The sequence below is a fragment of the Sphaerodactylus townsendi genome, linkage group LG13 (genome assembly GCF_021028975.2).
Source record: "Sphaerodactylus townsendi isolate TG3544 linkage group LG13, MPM_Stown_v2.3, whole genome shotgun sequence".
In the NCBI taxonomy this organism is placed as follows: domain Eukaryota; kingdom Metazoa; phylum Chordata; class Lepidosauria; order Squamata; family Sphaerodactylidae; genus Sphaerodactylus; species Sphaerodactylus townsendi.
In genome coordinates, this window is record NC_059437.1 from 52660129 (window position 1) to 52684343 (window position 24215).

The 24215-nt window shown below is 49.9% G+C and overlaps 1 protein-coding gene across 1 annotated transcript in view; it reads left to right on the forward strand.

Annotated features, from left to right (window-relative positions):
- The window catches only part of NCOR2 (nuclear receptor corepressor 2), a 343452-nt gene that overhangs the window by 225361 nt on the left and 93876 nt on the right, over window positions 1-24215 (forward strand). Inside the window, 4 exon segments of the mRNA XM_048513864.1 lie at window positions 623-721; window positions 14288-14409; window positions 17267-17439; window positions 22146-22208. Of these exon segments, the coding sequence (XP_048369821.1) occupies window positions 623-721; window positions 14288-14409; window positions 17267-17439; window positions 22146-22208 (457 nt within the window).

Consider the following 24215-nt stretch of genomic DNA (forward strand, 5'->3'; position numbering starts at 1 on the left):
TCCTGCCTGCAAATTAAGATGGTGGGGAGAGACCCTCCCGATTGTCCCACCAATTAAAGATGGGGAATAGCTGCGTGGATACCCATCTGGCAGAATTGTTGTAGCAGTTTAGAGCAGGGGTCTGCAACCTGCGGCTCTCCAGATGTTCATGGACTACAATTCCCATCCCCAATTGGCCATGCTGGCAGGAGCTGATGGGATTTGTAGTCCATGATCATCTGGAGAGCCGCAGGTTGCAGACCCCTGGTTTAGGGTGATAATGGGCACAACATTCATTGAACACTTGAACTGTCAAGTTATTTGATGCCTTATTTTTATTTTATTAGATTTATTAGATTATATTTATATGCTGTTGGGATTCAGGGTATAAAAAGGGCTCTGCAGAATCAGTCCAGCATCATGTTTTCTGCCATGTCAATCAAATACCCCAGAAAGTCCACAAGCAGGCACTAGATGCTCCCCATGTCGTGTCCTCCACCTAGCGGTTGTTATTCACAGGTATATTGCTCCCACACGTGGAGGTTCCATTTATCCATCCTCGTCGTTGTATGCCGGGTTGCTCAGCGTACTGAGTTTTTTTCCACTGGTTGTCTGTCATAACCCTCGTGCTGTGTCGTTTTAGACTGTGGCGGACTGCGTCCTCTACTATTACCTGACCAAAAAGAATGAGAATTACAAGAACCTGGTGAGGAGGAATTACCGGCGGCGTGGCAAGAACCAGGTAAGCAAAGCGGAGCCCCTCTAGCGCTGGCAGGTCAGCCCAGAGCTTAGTTGCCCTGTCTCATTATGCCCAAGCGATTGGATAAACCATCCGTCTCAGGACCTGAGTGTTACGGCCTGCGAAGCCGTCGGACCCTGCGATTTTTGCAAATGCGTCACACAAGAGCAGAAATCAGTGCCTTTCTTTTCTGCTTTTCTTCCGTTCTTTGGAGTGTGGATCTCACCCACGCACTGCAGACTGCGGTGGGCATAATTGAGTGATCCCTCCGAAGCTGAATAGGTTTCCTGGTTGAAAGCAGGGGGAGGAGAGAACGTTGGCTTCTTGTCAGGCACCGAAGGAAGTCTCACCAGAAATCCAGATGGGCCGTCTGTTCCAGGCACCCCGCACTGAGCTCCATTGTGCATAAAAGCAGGAGAGGCAGGCGTCTTGTTCGGTGAGGACATCTGCTGCCCCGTTAGATTTGCATCGTGTTGTTAGGGTGGCCCAGTCCAGACCGAGATGGTCTGCTCTGGTTCATCTAGACTGGACTATTGCAGTGGGCTCTACTCGGAGTTGCCCTTGAAGAAGGTTCGGAGGTCGCAGCCAATGAAGAGCACTGTCGCTGGACTGCTGGTTGGGGCCAGCTATCGGGAGCATGTGACCCCGAGACTACACTGGTGAATGATCACTCCCGTGGCCACTGCACGGTGTTGGTTTTTACCTTTAAAGCCCTTTTACCTTTAAAGCGATCATTAACTGTCTTCCCCCATATGTTCCTGCCTGCAAATTAAGATGGTGGGGAGAGACCCTCCTGATTGTCCCACCAATTAACGAGGCTTGTGTGGTGGCCACACGAGAGAGGGCCTTTTCAGTGGCAGCCACGTGATCGTGGAACAGTCTACCCAGGGAGGTACACCTGGCGCTGAAGCTTTCCATCTTCAAGAAGTAGTTGGGAGACCGTTTTATTCAGGGCCGAACTTGGTAAAGCTTACTAAAAAAAAATCCTGGGTTGTGAGTTTTCATTTTAGTTTTTGTGTTTGTAATGCATTTCATTCTGCAAGGAAGAGAAGGGCAGCTGGTCAGTGCTTCAAATAAATAAATAAATCTATTCTAGCTGGCAGAGGGCTTTCCAGAGGTGGGATCCAGCAGGTTCTCACAGGTTCCCGAGAGTAGGTTACTAATTATTTGTGTGTGCCAAGAGGGGGTTACTAATGGGTGATTTTGCCACGTGATTTTTGCCTTAGTTACGCCCCTCCTCTCAGCAGTAGCGCGCAGAACTTGAAGCAGTCTAGCAGGAGGTGCACCGGCGTGTGTGGCAGCCTGGGCATACTTCATGCGTGCATCTTCGCTTTCCCTCGCAAGCGACCGGGCGCCGAGCTGCCGCGCCTCTTTGCCACAGCCCCGCCCAGGAATGCCTCGTCCCCGTCGTGCCCCGCCCAGCCCCATTGGTGCTACGCCACAGTTTGAATCCCACCACCATGGGAACCTGTTACTAAAATTTTTGGATCCCACCACTGGAGTTTTCCCTGTCCTAAAGTTCTTATAAAACAGGGGTGTCGAACCTATGGCCCTCCAGATGTTCATGGACTATGATTCCCATCAGTGCCTATCAGCATGACCGATTGGCAGAGCTGATGGTAATAGTCGTCCACAAACATTCGGAGGGCCATAAGTTGGAGACCCCTGTTATAAATGGAAGCGGCAGGGATCGAACCTGGCTCCTTCTTCGGGGAAAGCACGTCTCTAGCCACTGAGCTAAAGCCATGGCAGGTTCTGCCGTGCACTTGTGAAGCTCCTGTCCGTTTCTGCAGGGTTGGCGTAAGAGACCTTCCCTGCGTTTTTGGGGTGTAGGTGTGGTGCCAGTTGAATTCTCTGTCTCTCTGCTTCGAGCTGGCCCGGGCCCAGAAGATCTGGTGCAGAGTGCAGAGCGATCTTCATTGAATGCCACAGCATTGTTATGGAGAACGCAGCAGGAGGGAGGGAGGGGGGGAGGGAGGGAGAACAGAAGTGCCACTGAGATATTTGCAACAGGCCCGCTGTTAAGACGGGGAAGGAGAAAAAGGGATCGTAGAAGTTCATGGCCTGAGGAAATTTGGAGCATATTCAAGAGGTGATGAAACGGCTCGCTCCGCTTTACGATTTCTACTTCTACCTGTTAAGGAGCGAAAAGATATATTTAAGAGTCGTTTAATGCCCTGTTTGTGGTACGTTTGGGAGCTTGGAGTTGGCTCTGGTGGGAAGCTGGAGAGCTGGGATGGGTTTCCCCTCTTCCGTGTCTGTGACCTTGTGAACTAGTGGTTCAGTGGATGACCATGTGGCGGTCCTTCCCCTCTTTGGCCACTAAACTAGGCTGGTTATCGCATACGGGGTGAGCGTGGCGTGACCCAACATTATCCGTGGACTTACGATTCGACGACAGGCCACATTACACTAGTCCCGTGGTGGCGAACCTTTGGCACTCCAAATGTTGTGGACTACAATTCCCATCAGCCCCTGCCAGCATGGCCAATTGGCCCAACCAGCAGTCCAACTGCGTGATGTTTGCAAACAGTTGGCCATGCTGGCAGGGGCTGATGGGAATTGTAGTCCATAACATCTGGAGTGCCAAAGGTTCACCGCCACGGCACTAGTCAAAGACGAAGCACTGGCGTCGCCACTCTCCCTCTCAAAGCGGCGACCCCTCCAGAAAACAAGTTGCCATCCGGGGACATGGAGAGTCAATAGCCCTCCTCGGCCAGGAGAGGATGAAAGCAGTGTCGGAGCCATTTTGTGGCTGACGCGAGCCTCCAGTGTGTGTTTAGACAGAGGGTTATTTTGAGCCCAGAACAAAGTGTGTGTGTGTGTGTGTGTGTGTGCACGCATTTCATCTTGGCTCAGAGGGCAGAGCTCCCGCAGCTAAAAACATGAATCTTGGCTCTTCACCTCCCCACAGAGCTTCTGAGTATTTCCCTGCGTGTTTCTGGGGAACCGTCGTGGAAAAAAAAATATTTGCAGCCTTGTGCGTGAGTTCCACTTTGTTTGGCAAAACGGGGGGTGGGGGGGCAACGCTAGGACTCGGTCACCCTCTCGAGGCCCTTGAAATCTGGGGGGGGGGGACGGAAAGGAGCCGTGGGGCTCGTCTTGGCATCCTTCGAGATTAATCACACACGCCAGCGCTGAGTGCTCCCGGTGACGAGGCCTGCGGTTTTATAGCTTATGACTCATCGGCTCGACTCAGAGCGGCCGTGTTATTCCAGTAGATTGCAAAATCATAACAGGAATGTCGTGGCTGGTTTACGGCTCAACTATGCAAATCGCCAGGAAGCCATTTGAGCCGGAGAGCGTCAGGAACGCCGAGCGGGGATGGCAGAGCTCTGAAAAGGCGCTGGGGGCGGCTGGAGAAGGTGACGGGGGGGGGGGTCTTCCGGGGCCAGTGGGGCTGGGGGCCTGGGCGCTTTGCCAAGCTGTGGGCCGCCGGGTGAGGGAAGGCAGACCCCTGTCCGTAGTTCTGGACGGGTTTGGCCGGACCTCCCTGCGACGGAGCCTTTGGCAGGAACTTTCCGCAAAGGCAGGGAAGTTTTCTGTCCCTACAGCCAAGTGGGTGTAGTTCTTGGTGCCGCATCATCGGGGTTTTCAACCGGGGCACTTGTGGGTCTTTTAGTGGGGCTTTTGAGCATCTGGGTTGTGGGGTCCGTGTATCTTGGCAGAGGGAAAACGTGGCAGGAAAACCCTTTTCACTCCCCGCTCCTGGCAGTTTTTCGGCCGTTTCCCTCCAAACGCCTCCTGGCATTGAGGAAAAACGGGGCTAGGAATCTGCTGCAGGGCGGGAAGGATGGACGGCTACACTTTTAGGAATCGGCCTCCTTGTCCACACAGCCCTGAAAGAGAAACGAGGCCGCTCTGATGTGCCCGTCTGGGGGGAACCTGGCAGGACCCAAGGAGAAGGTGTCGCGACTGCCCCGGCCGTGTTTATGTGCGAGCGCGTGCTATTTTCGAGATAAGCTATCTGCCGGGTGATGTTTCCCTGGTGATTGACGTGTGTGTTTGTGTGTGTGCGCGCGGGGTGAGTGCACTGCTGCACAGATGAGGGAACTAAATGGTGCGCGCTCGAGAGTTGTTTTCTCGTGGGGGGGAGGGGAGTGTTGGCAGCATGCGCTGCTCAGGATGCAACTGGAAATCGGGACAAAGGTGAGCAGCTGTTTATAATTAATGCGCCGAGGGAGGGAGGGAGGCCGCGCCGCAAATCTCTAGCCTCCTGTAGCAGCCCGCCACTTTCTGCAGTGTGTTTTGCGGGGAGGGGGCAGCCGGAGCTGCACCTGTTGACATGAACAGATTTTGAGGGGAGCGGGCGGCGGGACTCCTTTTATAGCGGGACTCCTTTTATAGTGGCTCCTTTTATAGTTTTGGGGAGGCTCTCCCTGCTAAGAGATTTTGGGGCACTGCAGCTTGCAAGTCGAACAGGCTGCAAGTTTGCAACAAAAAGCTGTTGCTTTCAGGCACCCAAGCCCATGTGTGGAAGGAAAGGTACAAGGACAGATTTGGGAGGAGCTATTTGTATAGACAGGTGGAACCTCCATGGTTAGAGGCACCATACCTTTAAATATCACATATTGGGAACAAAAAAAAATAAAAACGGGGCATGGCCATTGTTTTCTTGCTGCAAAACTTCCTGGAAAGATCTGGCTGCCATTTTGGGAGGTTTCTGCAAACATTTGTCCCCACGATCAGCGCCAGTAACATCCCAGCGTGCGAGGCTAGGTGGACCTTTGCCCTGACCCAACGGAATGTTTGTCATGACCTTTGTCATATTTCTTTTTCATTCATGCAGCACTTTTAACTTGCAACGCGTTTCAGTGTTGTTTATCTTCCCAGCACTCTTGCGAGGCTGATCCTCCTTTTTCTCCTTTTGCAGAGGAGGTTGTGACTGAGGGGACTTGCGGGTAACTTGGCGAAGGCCGCACAGTCTGTTCATGGCCTCGGACTCATTTTTCTTAAATCCAGTCAGAGCTGTGCTGGCCACCAGCCCACACAACAGAGAAGAGGGCCGACAGAAAGATATTGGTTGAAAACAGCATGAAATTCAGGGCCTCCTGTTTGTGGAATACCACTTCCAGCTTGGAGCTAAAGGGCCAAATGTTCTTGCACGCAGCTTTAAGAATAATGGAATCCTGAGAAATGTAGTTTTGGGGGAGAGTCTGAGAATCCCCCATAGCAGACCTGCAGGTTTAAACAGCAGTGGCGTAGGAGGAGGAGCAGTGGTGTAGGAGGTTAAGAGCCCGTGTATCTAATCTGGAGGAACCGGGTTTGATTCCCCGCTCTGCCGCCTGAGCTGTGGAGGCTTCTCTGGGGAATTCAGATTAGCCTGTGCACTCCCACACACGCCAGCTGGGTGACCTTGGGCTAGTCACAGCTTCTCGGAGCTCTCTCAGCCCCATCCACCTCACAGGGTGTTTGTTGTGAGGGGGGAAGGGCAAGGAGATTGTCAGCCCCTTTGAGTCTCCTGCAGGAGAGAAAGGGGGGATATAAATCCAAACTCTTCTTCTTCTCTTCTTCTTATGGATGCATTGAGATTTGCTGCTTTCATGTGTCAGAGCCCACACACTGCATGACAACAACCCAAGTTCCATGGAAAGGTTCATGATTCGAACGAGGATCTGTTACAGCTGATGAGTTCAGTGGACCGCCATTGACAGTTCAGTCACAGGTGTCAAAGTCACGGCCCTCCAGATGTTATGGACTACAGTTCCCATCATCCCCTCCTATAATGATGCTGGCAGGGGATGATGGGAACTGTAGTCCATAACATCTGGAGGGCCGTGACTTTGACACCTATGAGCTATGTGAGCCGTGTAGATTATCGCCCCTGACAGCAGCTGCAGAGGATTGAAGGCCAGCATCACAAACAAAACACAAAACTCTGTGTTTTTTTCCCATTTGCTCCCTGCCCCAGATAGTGTGAACTGCACCCCTTCAACCCACTGGTGGGGGATCACATTTCAAAAACTCCCTGCACATAGAAAGCTAGCACAGCGGTCCAAGGGAGGGGTAGAGCCATACTTATTTGGTTACTTCATTATTATTCTGTCTTTTCTCCCCAGTGGGGTTTGTAGCTGCTTATGTCATTCTTCTGTCCCCCATGTTGTCTCCTCGTAACAACCCTGTGAGTCAGATAAGGCCAAGAGTCTGTGATTGGCCCAAGCTCTTATGGCAAAGTGGGGGATTCAAACTTGCGTCTCACAGATCCTAGTCCAACACACTGGCCTTTCCACCACACTGGCTTCCTCAGCTTCCACCTCAGGTGGGGGAGTGGGGAATGAAACCCAATTCTCCAGATTAGAATCCACCTGCTCTTAACCACCGCACCACGCTGGCTCCCAAGAGAATGTGTGCACCGTGTGTTCCTTACCATGTCCACAGCATTCCAACTGCATGCTGTTTTCATTGAGAGAATGATGCAGGCTTAGGATTCTCAGGTTGTGATCCAACAGGGTTATACAGCTGTATACCCCTGTTTTTCGTTGCCGTCTATTGCTGTTGTTGCCATATATTTCTTGTTTTTCTGCTTTTGTTGCTGGCATTCCCGTTTTGTCAGCATTTTGCATTTATAAGCAGTTGGCACAGAAATAACTTAGAGAACTGTATGAACGGGGGGCGGGGGGGATGCTCCCAGGAAATGGTGCAGAAATAGAGACCCGCCGGGTTTAATCCTCACAAAGAACGTTGGAAGAACGTTGGAAGAATCGCAACGGGGATTTTTTCCAAAAGGAAGGAGTGAAGATGAGATGTTTGAAATTATCCCTCCCAATGAGCCTTTCAGGATTTTTTGGTATGGTGCTTAGAAAGGAGGATATCTAAGGCTCATTCCGCACATGCAGAATAATGCACTTTCAAACTGCTTTCAGTGCTCTTTGAAGCTGTGCGGAATGGCAAAATCCACTTGCAAACAGTTGTGAAAGTGGTTTGAAAACGCATTATTTTGCGTGTGCGGAAGGGGCCTAAGAGACCTGAGTTCAAATTCTCACACTGCGATGATGCTCACAGGGAGACCCCAGGCCAGACTGACTCTGTAAGCATAACGCACCTCATGAAGTTGTTGTGATAAAATGGTCAAAGGAAAATCTCGCGTGCTGTTTCGACAGGATGGCTGGGATTCCCGTTTGCCTCGCAGCCAAGCACAGCATGACAGAAGCCACAAGTAACACCATGACTCCTGGCACCCATTGTAGAAGCAGTGGTAGTTCTTTACAAATTGCCACGAGGCCCCGATCTGGAGCTCTTACCTCCCTACCCACCTACACACCTTTTCAGGCATAGGAACAGCCCTAACTTGCTGTTCCGCCCACTTGAAAAGGTCTCGCAGAATTTTTTTAAAAAAACTTGCGTCGGCTTCTAAAATGGCTTTCGTGGCAACGTGGTGGACCCGTGGCTCTCCATCGCATTTAGTTCGGCTATTTTTTCATACTGGATGGATTTCCAGTAGAATAGATGTGTCAGTCTGTCACAGAAGTTCAGTGGCATCTTCAAGACTAACAGCATTTTTTTCCAGCATGAGGTTTTGTGAGGAAGAGTGGATGTTCTCCAATAGAATGGGGAGAAAGGAAATCCTTCAGAAAACCAGAACATTACAGAACTGGAAGGAGGAGGAGGGAAGCAGGCTTAGTAGAATAAATCCAGTGAGAAAGTGTGGAATTAGAACTTCTCAAGAAGCTAAAACACCTTCTGTCATCCTGGCTTAAAACCAAGACTTGGGTTTCTCCACTCGTAATTTCTAGTAACCCAATCAGACTCTCTTTTTAATAGATTGTCCTTAATGTGTTGTATCATACCATAATATTGTGCTGATCAGTGAGTTATCTCTTGCAGTGCGATATGGCAGCCAAGAAAGCCAATGCAATTCTGGGATGCATCAGTAAGAGTATAGTATAGTGCCTAGATCGAGGGAAGTAATTGTACCACTCTACTCTGCATTGGTCAGACCTCACCTTGAGTACTGTGTTCAGTTCTGGGCACCGCAGTTTAAGAAGGATATTGACAAGCTGGAACGTGTCCAGAGGAGGGCAACCAAAATGGTAGAAGGTCCAGAATCCATGCCATACAAAGAGAGGGAGCTGGGGATGTTTAGTCTCGAGAAGCAAAGGTTAAGGAGGGACATGATAGCTGTGTTTAAATATTTGAAGGGATGCCGTGTCGAAGGAGGAGCAAGTGAGACACTCTTCAGCAATAAACTTGTGGCCAAAACAGTCCCTTTAGCAATAAAGGAAGCTGGTTCAAAAAGCAAGAGCGTGTGTGTGTGCGTGTGTTTCTGCTAGAATGACACTTGCACTTGTTTATTTTAAATAGAGGGATTTTTTAGAGAAAAGTCAACGGGTATGTCAGCCACATCCTCAGACTTTCTTGTCACCTTGCAGTGATTCATTTCCAGCTGCTCCTCCTACTCAAGAGTGTGCGGATGTCTCATGCGTCTCTCTCTTCAAAGCAAGTCGATAGACTGAGAGTCCTTTGGCTTCCTCTCCTGTTATTCTAGACTTTGGCAATCCACCCCCCCTCCCGAGAGAGTCATCCGGCTGGCGTCAACAAGAGCCAGGGCCTTTTCAGCCCTGGCTCCAGCCTGGTGGAACAAGCTCGCCAGTTCTGCGAGAGCCCTGCGGCAATTAACACAGTTCCGCTGGGCCTGCAAGACCCCGGCTGTTCCGCCAGACTTTTCCAACTAGCCAGCCTGTTTGTATAATGGAAGATTATTCTCTCTTTCTCACAATACTAGAACCAGGGGGCATTCATTGAAAATGCTGGGGGGAAGAGTTAGGACTAATAAAAGGAAACACTTCTTCACGCAACGTGTGATTGGTGCTTGGAATATGCTGCCACAGGAGGTGGTGATGGCCACTAACCTGGATAGCTTTAAAAAGGGCTTGGACAGATTTATGGAGAAGTCGATCTATGGCTACCAATCTTGATCCTCCTTGATCTGAGATTGCAAATGCCTTAACAGTCCAGGTGCTCGGGAGCAGCAGCAGCAGAAGGCCCTTGCTTTCACATCCTGCATGTGAGCTCCCAAAGGCACCTGGTGGGCCACTGCGAGTAGCAGAGTGCTGGATTAGATGGACTCTGGCCTGATCCAGCAGGCTAGTTCTTATGATGTTATGTTCTTAAGATCATCTCCTTTCGGGCTCTGGGGGTGGGTGGGAGGGGGTGGTGATTGGGGATTGTATTACCTGCTGCCATCTGAATCTATTTATCGGGTGTTGAGTTTGTTGTTTTAATATTTGCATATTTATATTTGTATTGTTATTTTTAATGATTTTTATCGATCGTTTGCTTTTGCGTTGTAACCCATCCTGAGTCCTACAAGGACAGGGCGGGATATACATTTGATAAAATAAGTAAATAAATAAGAGGTACCCAACAAAGTTGTGGCAAATTCAGGATTGGCAAAAAGAAATGCCCTGTTTCGCCCGTGGTCTTGCAAAACTTGCTGATGCCAGCTGTAGGGACAACAGGTAACCTAGATGATTTTCAAAGGGGGTTGTGCAAATTCACCAAGGAGGGATTCAGCTAGGGCTGTGACTAAGTAGCGCTTCCACATTCAGAGGCAGTGTACCTCTGAAATACCAGTTGCTGTGAGGGGCAACAACAAAGGGAGGCTTTGGCCTCTGTGCCTCTCTTTAGGGACTTTTTGGAGCATCCGGTTGGCCCCATGGACTAGATGGAAGTCTAAACTGACACCTGGAAATGGCGTGCATCATCATCATCATCATCATCATCATCATCATCATCATCATCATCATCACAGGATTCTCAACAGCTTTGTTGCCCATTCTGGATTGGCAGCGTTAGATGTGGCAGGACAGGGATGGGGGAGGGGCAGAATGTAGCCAGGCGTGGCTGATTCTCAGCATTGTTAATGAATGGATCAAAACTCCTGTCCTTATAAGTCCGGCAGGGACCCGTACGTCCAAATGTTTCCCCCCTTCCTGCCATTAAGGGTTTCCCGCTCTCGCTTCCTGACTCTGCAGGTGGTTTGGCAGTAATTCCGTGAGTTGTGCGTTCTCTGTGGGATGAATGGGCACGTTGGGCGTGCACAATAAAGTACGCTTTGGCACCCCAGATTGCGTATTTTAATGCGAGTGACACCTTTAGCTTTATTGCAATCATTTAAAATTCTTTAACTAACTAGAAAGGTGTCTCCTGGTCAGCTAACACTGGTCAAAGTTCAGGGTTTGTTCAGCATTGTTCAATATTGTTTATTACATTTTTTAAATCTCATTCTTCGTCCAAGGAACTGAGGGTGACATGCATGACTATATTGTTCTCCAGTGGATCCTTAGAGCAGTGGTTCTCAACCTTCCTAATGCCGCGACCCTTTAATAGAGTTCCTCATGTTGTGGTGACCCCCAATCCTAACATTTATCCATTTTACAGATGGAGAACACTGATGCAGAGAGTGTTAGGCGACCCCTGGGAAAGGGTCGTTCAACCCCCAAAGGGGTCCCGACCCCCAGGTTGAGAACCACTGGGTTGGAGCAACCCTGTGAGGTAGGGTAGGCTGAGAGAGAGGGGGGGGAGAGGGAGAGAGGGAGAGGGAGGGAGGGGGAGAGGGAGGGACGGAGGGGGAGGGAGAGAGAGAGGGAGGGAGGGAGGGGGAGAGAGAAAGGGAGAGAGGGAGGGAGAGGGAGGAAGGGAGGGAGAGAGAGGGAGGGAGAGAGAGAGAGGGAGAGGGAGGGAGAGAGAGAGATAGGGAGGGAGAGAGGGAGGGAGAGGGGGAGAGAGAGACAGACAGACAGACACTGACGGAATGTCACTCAAGTAGATTCACGGCTGATTGAGGATTTGAATCTGAAACGTCTGAACTCCAGTCTAACCAGCTTTCGACTGCAAGTAGTCGTAGAAGCTGCAGATGGCAGGCCGTTTCTTAAAAGATATGTAAGAGTGACTCTTTAACCAACGGGTCTCAGCACATTTCTTATGAGGAAAGGCTAAAGCGGAGGTGTCCAACTCTGGCGCTTCAGATGTTCATGGACTGCAATTCCCATTAGCCCCTGCTGGCACGGCCAATTGGTCTCAGAAGTTCCAAAGGTGTCCAACTCTGGTGCTTCAGATGTTCGTGGACTGCAATTCCCATCAGCCCCTGCTGGCACGGCCAATTGTAGTCCATGAGCATCTGAAGCGCCAGGGTTGGACGCCCCTGGGCTAAAGCATCTGGGACTTTTCAGTTTAGAAAAGAGGCGGCTAAGGGGGAACATGATGGGTTTCTAAAATTATGCGCCAAGTAGAGAGAGCCCCTTTCCCAAAATACCCCGTCTCCCAAAATACTTGAGCGCAGAGGTTCCCAATGAAGCCGATGAGCAGTAGACTCAGGACGGATGTAAGGAAATACTACGTTGCTCAGCGAGTGACTAAAATGCAGAACTCGCTGCCAGAGGTTATAGTGGATGACCACAGGAATAGACAGCTTTCAAAGGGCAGATTCCTGGAAGAGTGTGACTATGAACCATAGTGACTGAAGAGAACCTCCACATCCGCAGGCAGTCAACCTCTGAATAACAGGACCAGGAAGCAATGTGAGGGGAAGGCCTCGATCTCTGTACCCTGAACAGAGAACCAGCGTGGTGTAGTGTTTGAGAGCAGGTGGACTCTAATCTGGAGAACCGGGTTTGATTCCCCGCTCTGCCACTTGAATACAAATGCCTCCACCTCCTCCTCCTCCTCCTCCTCCTCCTCCTCCTCCTCCTCCTCCTTTTGTTGGCCCACTGGAGTAAATGGTTGGTTATTGTGTGACACAGGATGCTGAACTAGATGGACCACTGGTCTGATCCAGCAGGGCTTTTCTTATATTCTTAAATGCCTGGTGTACACATGCTGGGGAATGTCGCAACAGAGGTCGTTTCCCCACTTACCTCGACCACCCTTTGCTGTGCGCTACTCTCAGCGCGCGTCATTTCTGGCACGCTCCCGGGCTTCCCCGCGCTCTGCGCGGCGTCATCAAAAGGCGCTGTTTTGAGGAGCGCCAGGAATGACACACGCTGAGGGGGGCACGAGAGCGGCAGCGTCGGGGCGGCTGCGTTGTCGCCGCCCCTGTAGTGGGGAGTGCCGGGGGACCCCGCGCTACTTGGCGAGAGTAGTGCGCAGCAGATGGTAAGTGGGAAAACGACCAGAGGCTCCGGAGGCAGTGGTGGGATTCAAATAATTTAACAACCGGTTCTGGTGGTGGGATTCAAATAATTTAGCAGTTAGTTGTTTACTAGCACCATTTTAACAACTGGTTCTGCCAAAGGGGTGCAAACCTGCTGAACCCACCACTGTCTGGAGAGAATTCTGTTCGGATTGTGTGAGGAAGACCACTCAGTGGAGGAACAGGAAGTCAGCTGTACGTTGGGGCTGCCCCACTGGGTTGAGCATTTGGTTCCACCATAAACTATGCTACGAACTATAAAGATGCCCCAACTCAGTTGATCAGATAGCAGGCTTATGATTTGTGTCGGGAGTTTTTTTTATTGCTGCTGTAAACTTTAGAGAAGTTCTGTCTTCAGAAAGGCTTTCCCTCCCGTTTGAGAGAGAAAGAAGGAAAACTTTTCTAAGATGGTGCTGACTGCAACAACAACAAAAATGCTGGGATTTTTTCCCCCTGTGCGGCCTGAAGCAGGGATGGTGGCTTTTCCAAATAAATCCCTTTATATGGAGATACCAGAATCTGAACCCAGGCCCTTTTGTATGCAGAGGGTGCGTGATCTACCACTGAACTTTCCCCCTTCCCATGAAGGTCTGAAAACATACTGGCATGAGAAGAGTTGGAAAGCCAAGCAAATACTCCAGATACCCCAGTATGAGGTCTCTCACTCCTGCCCAGTCATCAAGATGATTTTGCCCCTTTTGAAGGGCAGATAAATAGTAAAATTGTCAGCTGTCCCCATGCTACGTAGGGAGTGCCGTTGAGGTCTTGTGGAAGGCAGCGCCCAGTCCAAAAGAAAGCCACCATGGTTTATGGAAGAGAAGTCAATCTATGGCTACCAATCTTGATCCTCCTTGATCTGAGATTGCAAATGCCTTAGCAGCCCAGGTGCTCGGGAGCAGCAGCAGCAGCAGAAGGCCATTGCTTTCACCTCCTGCATGTGAGCTCTCAAAGAAGGCACCTGGTGGGCCACTGCGAGTAGCAGAGTGCTGGACTAGATGGACTCTGGTCTGATTCAGCAGGCTAGTTCTTATGTTCTTAAGGGGGCAGGGGAGTATAAAACACAGCATTGTATGTAGACGGGGCTGGAAATCAATTCCATGACACTTTTTAAAAATTAAAATTAGACCTTTAACGTTAGGAACGTTTGCTTCTCCTGATTCAAGTCTCTGCTTTCTGAGAAGAGCAGATGGTTAGATTACCTGTTGGAGGCCATTCTATCCTTGTATTCTGCTATAGTTTTTTAGTGACCCAACTATTTTAAAATTATTTTTCAGCGCAAAACCCTGATGATAATGCTGTTTGTTTTTATGATTATGGAGGGGTGTGTGTGTGTTAATTAACCTTCCTGATTTCCTGGTATTGTTCCGCTGCCTTCATTTTGGCGCAGGTGCTCAAATTCCTTGTCGTTCTCCCTCCCTCCCCCGGCCCCAATTTCTCAGCAGCAGCAGCAACAGATGCCCCGTAGCAGCCAGGATGAAAAAGATGAAAAAGAGAAGGAGAAAGACATGGAGAAGGAAGAAGATAAGCCAGAAGTTGAAAATGACAAAGAGGAACTGATAAAGTAAGTTGGGCGGCCTCTCTCCTCCCCTCCAGCAACTCAAGAGCTGGGATGCTGTGGTTTTTCCGGGCTGTATGGCCGTGTTCCAGTAGCATTTTCTCCTGACGTTTCGCCTGCATCTGTGGCTGGCAGCCACAGATGCAGACAAAACGTCAGGAGAAAATGCTACTGGAACACGGCCATACAACCCGGAAAAACCACAACACTCCAGTGATTCTGGCTGTGAAAGCCTTCGACAACTCAAGAGCTACTGGCAGAGCACCTGCTCCTCAGCTTGCCCTCGACAGCTGCCTCCCGAGCGCCACAGAGAAGTGGTCAGTTCTCCAAAAGATGGTTGGCAGGGCCTAGTCCTGTGTCTCGGTGCTGGGTGACCTTTTGTTCAAGGGAGAGTGCCAGCTGCTACACTAGCAGTGAGTCCCTGCCCTGCTTTCGTGGAACAGCCACGTTTCTCTGCCCATTGCCTTGTGATTTTGCATGAAGATTCACACGGTAAAGCTGTGCCAGCGGTTTTGCCATTCAGTGCCAGCGTGGTGTAGCTTTAAAAGGGGCTTGGACAGATTTATGGAGGAGAAGTCGATCTATGGCTACCAATCTTGATCCTCCTTGATCTCAGATTGCAAATGCCTTAGCAGACCAGGTGCTCAGGCGCAGCAGCAGCAGCAGAAGGCCATTGCTTTCACATCCTGCACGTGAGCTCCCAAAGGCTCCTAGTGGGCAACTGCGAGTAGCAGAGGGCTGGACTAGATGGACTCTGGTCTGATCCAGCAGGCTAGTTCTTATGTTCTCATGTTCTTAAAAGTGGTGGTCTCTAATCTGAAGAACCAGCTTAGATCCCCCAATCCTTCATATGAGCAGCAGACTCTAATCTGGAGAACCGGGTTTGATTCCCCACTCCTCCACCTGAGCGGTAGATTCTGATCTGGAAAACCGGGTTTGATTCCCCACTCTTCTACCTGAGTGGTAGATTCTGATCTGGAGAACTGGGTTTGATTCCCCACTCCTCCTCATAAAAACTAACCTTGGGCCAGTCACAGTTCTCTCAGAACTCTCTCAGCCCCACCTTCTTCACAAGGTATCTGTTGTGGGGGGAGGAGGAAGTGATTGCAAGCCGCTTTGGATCTCCTTAAAGGTTGAGAAAGGGCCGGGGGGTAATAAAAACCAACTATTTTTCTTCTTCAAAACATTGGTACAAAAAAGAGAGAAGAGAATAAGAATTTGGATTTATACCCCAGCAAGGAGTCCCAAAGTGGCTTACAAACTGATCTCAGGTCAGGAGCCTCCAAGTGGTTTGCAAACTCCTTCCCTTCCTCTCCTCAGAACAGTCCACCTCATGAGGTAGGTGGGGCTGAGAGAGTTATGAGAGAACTGTGACTGGTCCAAGGTCCCACAGCAGGTTTTATGTGGAGGAGTGGGGAATCAAACTGAGAGAACTGTGGGCGGCCAAAGGTGACCCAACAGGCTTCCTGTGCAGGAGTGTGGAAAACAAACCTGGCTCACCGGATAAGAGTCTGCACGTGGAGGAGCGGAGAATCAAACCTGGTTCTCCAGATGACAGTCCTCTGCTCTTAACCATTCCAGCAAGCCGACTCTCACAGCGTCACGGCTGAAATGAGAGCCCCCTTGACCCTTTGTCTTGTCCATTGGTCAACCCTGTGCCAGGGGAGTTCTGCAGAGGACTCGTGACCGGGAGCGGCTTTGCTGGGTTTCTGTTTCTTCCTGAGTGGAAGAGAAGAAGAAGAGTTTGGATTTATATCCCCCCTTTCTCTCCTGCAGGAGACTCAAAGGGGCTCACAATCTCCTTGCCCTTCCCCCCTCACAACAAACACCCTGTGAGGTAGGTGGGGCTGAGAGAGCTCCGAGAAGCTGTGACTCGCCCAAGGTCACCCAGCTGGCGTGTGTGGGAGCGTACAGGCTAATCTGAATTCCCCAGATAAGCCTCCACAGCTCAGGCGGCAGAGCTGGGAATCAAACCCGGTTCCTCCAGATTAGATACACGAGCTCTTAACCTCCTACGCCACTGCTGCTGAAGCCCTGCTTCGCTGTGATGGTGGGAGACTTGGCAGGCCGTGTCCTCTTCCTCTTAGGGGCTTCATCCTGGGCTTATAGGAGCACATGGCTTCCTTGCAGTCACACCGTGCAAATGTGCTTGTCAGCAGGATCCTTTGGGGAGGACAGATGGGGAGAAGCCAAGACGGTTTGGCTGCCCCAGTGTTCAACCCGGCTCTGTCGGGTCCCTCTGCAGCTGCAGCGGAGAAACGGCAGCTTCCTGCTGGAAAGGAGAGAAAGGGCCCCCCTTTTTGCTACAAGGAAAAAAAATGAAACGTGAAATAAGAAAAGTGAAATAAGAAAAGTGTGCTAAAAACCTCATATAGCAGTGGTGGCGAACCTTTGGCACTCCAGATGTTATGGACTACAATTCCCATCAGCCCCTGCCAGAATGGCCAATTGGGCCTGCTGGCAGGGGCTGATGGGAATTGTAGTCCATAACATCTGGAGTGCCAAAGGTTTGCCACCACTGTCATATAGTGCCACAGAAGCACTATATGACAGACGTGGTTTTTTAATGTAAATACCTCTTTCACCTAACAAACCAAAAACACCCAAGAAGTTCGCAGGTGGGCCAAGTGATGGGCAACAGAGACATGTTACTCGGACACTAGCCACAAGGGCCGTCAAGTCCAACCCCCTGCCATGCAGGAACACACAATCAAAGCGCCCCTGACATATGATCATCCAGCCTGCGTTTAAAAACCTCCAAAGAAGGAGACTCCACCACTCTATGTGCAATTACAGGCAGCGGTGAGCAGGTAACCTGCATTTCCCCCTCTGTGCCCTCACTCCCGCTCTCTTGCTCTCCCAGGGAGAAGAACGACGATACCTCCGGCGAGGATAATGACGAGAAAGAAGCCGTGGCGTCCAAAGGGCGCAAAACCGCCAACAGCCAGGGCCGCCGCAAAGGCCGCATCACCCGCTCAATGGCCAGCGAGGCCAACCACGAAGAAGTGGCGGCTCCCCAACAGAGTGCAGAGCTGGGTGCGTATGCTTTTTATGTGGCTGCGGGGGAGGGCAGAAGGGGAGGGGTCGGGTGCGTGAAATAAAGCTTCACCCGGGAAGAAAGCCCACTTGTCGGAAGCCAAGGGGTAAACAGGAAACGGGTCGGGGATGGCCTCCCAAGTGCTGGGTTACACTGCTCCAATTTCTTATCCTGCTGCTCACGCGCATGCGCAGTGGATGTAAGGGGACGTGGCAATTGCGACTGAAACTGTCAAGTGGCAGAGGTGCAGCTTCTAGGGCATGAGCGCCCAACATCTGGCCCTCCAGATGTTCATGGACTGCGATCCCCATCAGCCCCGGCTACCATGGCCCGTGTTCTAGGACATCAGGTTCAGAGTCGACAGGGCTTGTGGTTTGCTTGTGAAGGCAATGAAACATCTGACCAACCGCCAGGGGCGGAGCGAGGGGGAACTGCACCCAGGGCACGTGTGCACCCTGCACCCCACACGGAATGCCCCTGCCACGCCCTTGCCACGCCCCCGCAGGGGCACACGCCTGGTGCATGTGTCTCCCCCTGTCCCCTTGGCACTATGCCATTGCCGGGCACCTTCTGAGGAAAGAACGCCAGATTTTGTGCCCCTTGGCGCAGTGCAGCCACCTGCCACACTCTTTTCTGCCCAACCTGTGCCCGGAATGCTCACCCCCAGGTAAAAGCCAGCTTCGTGCTCCGAATGATGACATCTTGAGATTTTACACTGGGTTGAATGTTTTTGCTTAAGGGGGTTCACACAGACCTGCTTTGGTCTTGGAAAACCTTGGTGACTTCTTTGCTTCCTCTGCGCCTCTGAATCCCTGTATGCTGCAACGCTTTGAAGAATTTCCCCTCTCAGCCACTTGAGGGCCTTGGAGGACCGAGAAATCTCGTCCAGGGGAGCAGCCGCAGGTGCCTGCCTGTTCCAGAACAGAAACTTATAGTAAGGAAGGCTGCAAATGTGCATCGGTGTAAGGCAGGGGTCCCCAAACTTTTTAAACGGGGCCAGTTCACTGTCCCTCAGACTGTTGGAGGGCCGGACTAAAAAAAGCTATGAACAAATTCCTATGCACAAATGATTGTAAAATGTTTGATTTCACCTTTCAGCCTTTCTGTCATGGTCTGTTTTTAGAACAGTGACCAAAGTATGTCAAGTACAGGGTGGGCTCCAAATATTGTTGGGGAGGCGGTGGAATACCTTCCCCTGTAAAAAAAAAAAAAGCAGAACTTTCCCAATGAAGCATTCCATCTAACCCAGGATTAGGTATCTTCCTGGGTTCTTCCTCCCTAGCAGCCAGTGAGCGATTCGCCAGCCTGGCTGATGCCAATGGGAGTGAGGCAGAACAGAAAGCCTGAGAGCAACACATGGAGTAGCCGAGAGGGAAGGGCGGAGCAGGAGTTGCCACGTGTAAGGTTTCCAACTCTGGGTCCAGAAAATTCATGGAGATTTGGGGGTGCCATCATGTAATTGCAATCAACAGCCATTGGGGCCGGTTCCTCCTCTCCCTCGAGCCCCCACTGCACATGAATGGGAGCTCATCGCCGCCCATGCCTGTGCGTGGGTCGGATAGAAATGCCCTCTCAGGGGCTGCCATCATTTGGCCCCGGACGTGGAGAAATTTAGGGGACCCCTGGTGTAAGGGGTAGATTAATCAACTTTAAGTTCTAGTTGATTAACATGGGCTGTGATCACTTCTCATTGGCAGCTGGGCCAAATCAGAGCATGTTTCTTTGACTTCCTTGAAACTCTCCCTTCTGCTTTTGTTATTAATGAAAATTAAACTCTTAAAGGTGCATTATGACTACCAGGTTTTGCTTACTAAAGCTTTAGTTATGTAACCATTTCCTTCAGTGTCTTTTACGAGAATTGCTATCGAGGTTTGGGGGAAAGTACCTTTGAACTTAAGACAACCCCTCCCCCCCATGGTTATACTCAAAAAGTTTTTCTTTATTATTGTACGTACTGTGTTGCTCTGAAAATAAGACAGTGTCTTATATTAATTTTTGCTCCCCATGATGCGCTATGTCTTATTTTCAGGGGATGTCTTATTTTTCCACTCCACAGCTGCATGCTCTGATGTTCTGTTCGACGGGCATGCTTCCAAACAAAAACTTTGCTACGTCTTACTTTTTGGGGATGCTTTATATTTAGCACTTCAGCAAAACCTCTACTATGTCTTATTTTCAGAGGATGTCTTATTTTCGGGGAAACAGGGTACCTGTAACTTCTTTGCAATTCCAATTAAAACCCACTGTTTTTCTTGATGGCCCCCTGGGTCAAAGAACGCCTAGAATTCTGCAAGGTTAATATGAGAATGAAACACAAAGGGAAGAATAAAATTCGAAAAGCATTTAAAACAGTAACACACCTTGTAACAGAATCTAAAATTCCCTTGCCGCTGGAAATGAATGAACGCCCTTGAGAGTATTGTCGAAGGCTTTCACGGCTGGAATCACTACTAGGCTGTTGTGGGTTTTCCAGGTTGTATAGCCATGTTCCGGTAGTATTTTCTCCTGATGTTTTGCCTGCATCTGTGGCGATCATCTGGGTTGTAAGGCCGTGTTTTCTGGGTTGTATGGCCATGTTCCAGTAGCATTTTCTCCTGACGTTTTGCCTGCATCTGTCTGGCTTCTTCAGAGGATCCTTTGAAGATGCCAGCCCGAGATGCAGGCGAGACGTCAGGAGAAGATCTTTGATCCTCTGAAGATGCCAGCTACAGATGCAGGCGAAACGTCAGGAGAAGATCTTTGATCCTCTGAAGATGCCAGCCGCAGATGCAGGCGAAACCTCAGGAGAAGATCTTTGATCCTCTGAAGAGGCCAGCCACAGATGCAGGCGAAACGTCAGGAGAAGATGTTTGATCCTCTGAAGATGCCAGCCACAGATGCAGGCGAAACGTCAGTAGAAAATGCTACTCGAACACGGCCATACAACCCGGAAAACCCACAACATCCTTGAGAGTCTTGTATTTTCGAGTCCCAGCTATCTTGGCTTCCACGTGTGCTTTTCCTCCTTTAGACCCTGCTCTGGTGAATGATTTTTTAAAAAAATCAGTTTGAATTGGCTCAAGCAGGAAAAGTGGGGGGAGGAGAGGTTTCGAGTGGCAGAAATGACCTCCCGTGACTTGCAAAGCAGAGCCAGCTGCACTTCTGTCTAGTCAGCTGTGCAGGCCCCTCCTGCCTCTGTCTCCCAAGACCTTGACACTAAACAGGTTATGGGGCTTGGCAGCTGCAGACTGCCTCTCACACAACACACACACACACACACACACCGGTACCTTAATCTTTTAAAAATCCAACATAGTCCCAACTCTTCTCTTTGGAACTCCTTCCTGCGGCCGTTTTGCTTTCTCCTAAAAGGAGGCTGTTCAAACAACTCTTGTTGTGATGAAAATAACATGGTTTTTCCCCCCTCCTCTGTGTTCGTTCAGAAAATAACAGTCCCAGGAGCAGAAATCTATTTTCTTAACAGGTTCAGTGTCTGTGTGCGTGAGAGAGAGAGAGAGTGACTCAGTGTTGGTTTGGTATTGCAGGTCTTCCTCTCCAGAGTTTCAAAATACCCGAAAATTAACGTGCTCTGCAAATAGATGATGGAATATTTTGCAGCAAATAAAGAGAGCGACGAGTTCGCTCACTCACCCGCTCCCTGGAAAAACAAAACATTATCTTGCTAGTCAGCATCAGGATAGATGTGCAGATGTATCTACAGTTGTAGTGGTTAAGAGCAGGTGCACTCTAATCTGGAGAACCGGGTTTGATTCCCCATTCTGCCACTTGAGCTGTGGAGGCTTTACTGGTGAACTAGATTAGCTTGTGCACTCCAACAAAAGCCAGCTGGGTGACCTTGGGCTAGTCACAGCTCTTCGTGGTTGTATCAGCCCCACCCACCTCACAAGGTATCTGTTGTGGGGAGGGGGGAAGGGAAAGGAGATTGTAAGCCCCTTTGAGTCTCCTTACAGGAGAGAAAGGGGGGATATAAATCCAAACACTTCCTCCTCCTCCTCCTCCTCCTCCTCCTCCTCCTCCTCCTCCTCTTCTACTACTACTACTACTACTACTACTACTACTACTACTACTACTACTACTACTACTACTACTACTACTACTAATGCCATAGAGTCCACCCTCTCAAGCACCCATTGCCTTCAAAGTCTCCTGGAGATCAATTGTAACAACGGGAGATCTCTAGTTGCCACCTGGAGGTTGGCAAGCCGAGGCACAGGGCTCTTTCCCCATCCCCTCTCTGCGTCAATCCTTCATGCCAGTCAGACTGAACATCTTCCCGACTTCAGTGGTTATTGGCAGAGATCTGAATATTCCTCAGGAAGAAAGACTTTTGCTGTTGCCATCTTAAAGAACCTGAAACTATTGTGCGTATCCTCTTGCACCGTCTGTTGCATAGCTGCCTTCTCCATTGATTTATCTATCCCCTTCTGCAAGCCCCAGCAAGATTGGATGACCAACGTATTAAATTTCCTTCCGCTGACAATAATCCTGAGATTACTGAAAAAGTAGCATAATTCTTAGCAGTTGTGACTTCAGAAAGTGTTCCTCGGGATGAGTGCCGTGTTAATTAATTAATTTTACGGCGGAAATTTTTTTAAATCCTTTTTTGAACGCCTGTAAAGGTTTTGACCGTGGCCGTGTGCGCGCGCTCGTTCCTCCTCCGGCGTGTCTGTCTCTTCTGATCCGTGCCGCCCTCTTTCTTTTGCAGCCTCTCTGGAGATGAATGAAAGTTCTCGTTGGACGGAGGAGGAAATGGAGACTGCCAAAAAAGGTGACGTCATCTCTTTTTCTTACCAATATATTTATATATCTGTCATCTTTCATCCAGACTTAAGTTTATTTGAAGGTTAGAAATCTCCTGCTTTCACCTAGGTGATGATTTCTGTTGTGGAATTGAGCTGCTGCTTGTGAGCGACTCTGAAAGGCCCCTTTTAAGCTGGTGTGGTTTCGACACAGAGCAGGAGTGAGGCAGTGGTGGTGTAGTGGTTAGTGTCAGACTCAGTGCCGGTGGTGGTGGTGGTGGTGGAAGACACCCAGGTTTAAAGTTCCTGTTCAGCCATGAATGCTGTTGGGATGATTTCTCCCTGTGTGTGTGTCTTTAGCCCTCTCCCAGTCAGCCTCCCTTAGCCTCCCTCGCAGGGGACTTGTGAAGATAAAATGGAGCCGGGAAGGACAGAATAAACACGGGAGAGTGCGGAGGTCGTTCTGCAGTTGCAGCCTAATTACAGTTATCCCTTCCCTATTGCGGCTTTTCCCCATCGCGGTTTTGATCTGTTGCGGGTCGGCATAAAAAATTAAACGGGAATTTGGGGGGAGTTTTGTGGACGCCGCAGATGACACGCGAAGGTTAGCAGATGACTTAGGAAAAAGTTTGGAAACTCAGAAACGCACAAAATATATGTAAGTCAAAACTCCCTTCATCAGATACAGTTGGAATGGAGATCTCTTGAGTCTTTATACCCCAGTCAGAAGGTGGGAGAGGGTGTTGTACAGAAGGAACTCAGGATGCAAAGGTAAGAACATAAAGAAAGAGCCTGCTGGATGAGACCAGAGTCCATCTAGTCCAGCACTCTGCTACTCGCAGTGGCCCACCAGGTGCCTTTGGGAGCTAACGTGCAGGATGTGAAAGCAATGGCCTGCTGCTGCTGCTGCTGTGCTCCTGAGCACCTGGTCTGCTAAGGCATTTGCAATCTGAGATCAAGGAGGATCAAGATTGGTAGCCACAGATCAACTTCTCCATACGTCTGTCCAAGCCCCTTTTAGAGCTATCCAGGTTAGTGGCCATCACCACCTCCTGTGGCAGCATATTCCAAACAAATGCAGTACAATGCAGATTGCAGTCTACTTGATGAGAGCTGAGGGGAAAGGCCTGGGAGCAGAAAATTAGCATCCATAGTGAAGCGAGAATGCTGTGTCCCTATTTAGCCCTGCGGGATATATTGTGCTGAACTAGTGCTGAACCTCCCGACTTCAGACTGGGATATGAAGACTCAGAGATCTCCATCCCTAGTTATATCTAACAAAGGGATCTTTGACTCTCGAAAGCGGATACCCTGAAAATCTTGTTGGTCTCTTCAGTTGCCACTGGAATCTCTTTTAAAGCACACTGTTCCTCCTTATGAGTGGTGGACACAGGATTAATTATGCTGGGAAAAAAAAGACAGATCTTGCTAATTATTATAATTTATACAACTTGCAGAAGTTCTGTTTTCATGTGACCAAAGTTGTCCGTCCTTGGTATCGGGTTTTCTTCGTAGTTTGGGTTTTTAGGGCAGGTGGCCCTGCTGTTGGTTAGCTACGTCAAGGGTCATGCCATGCGCACGGATGGTCAAAAGCAACCAATGGTGTGGATGCCACTGGATTAAAGGCACGTTTCGCTGCAACACTGTAGCTCTCAGGAAACGAGTCGAACATCATTTGGGACTCGGGCATTCGGGGAAACGAGCCGAACATCATTTGGGACTCGGGCATTCGGCAGGAGGGGATTAAGCAAAGGAAGGAGAGATTGTGTGTAGTTGGCAGCAACCAGAGGAGGAAGAGCCTTGTAATTAACATTAAGCAAGGAAATGCAAGTGTGGAGAGAGGAAAGTTCATACTTAATGACACTTTTATCGTGGAAATAAACCGTTGATCCAACAGGCTGTCAAAACATACCGCAGTGAGTATAATTACGGGGTACGGGTGTTCTTGTTTGAGGATGTTTTCCCCCCTCCTCCTTAACTCCCGAGCCCAGCATATTTAACCAGGCGGCTAATAAAGAGAAGGGTGGAGAAGGAGG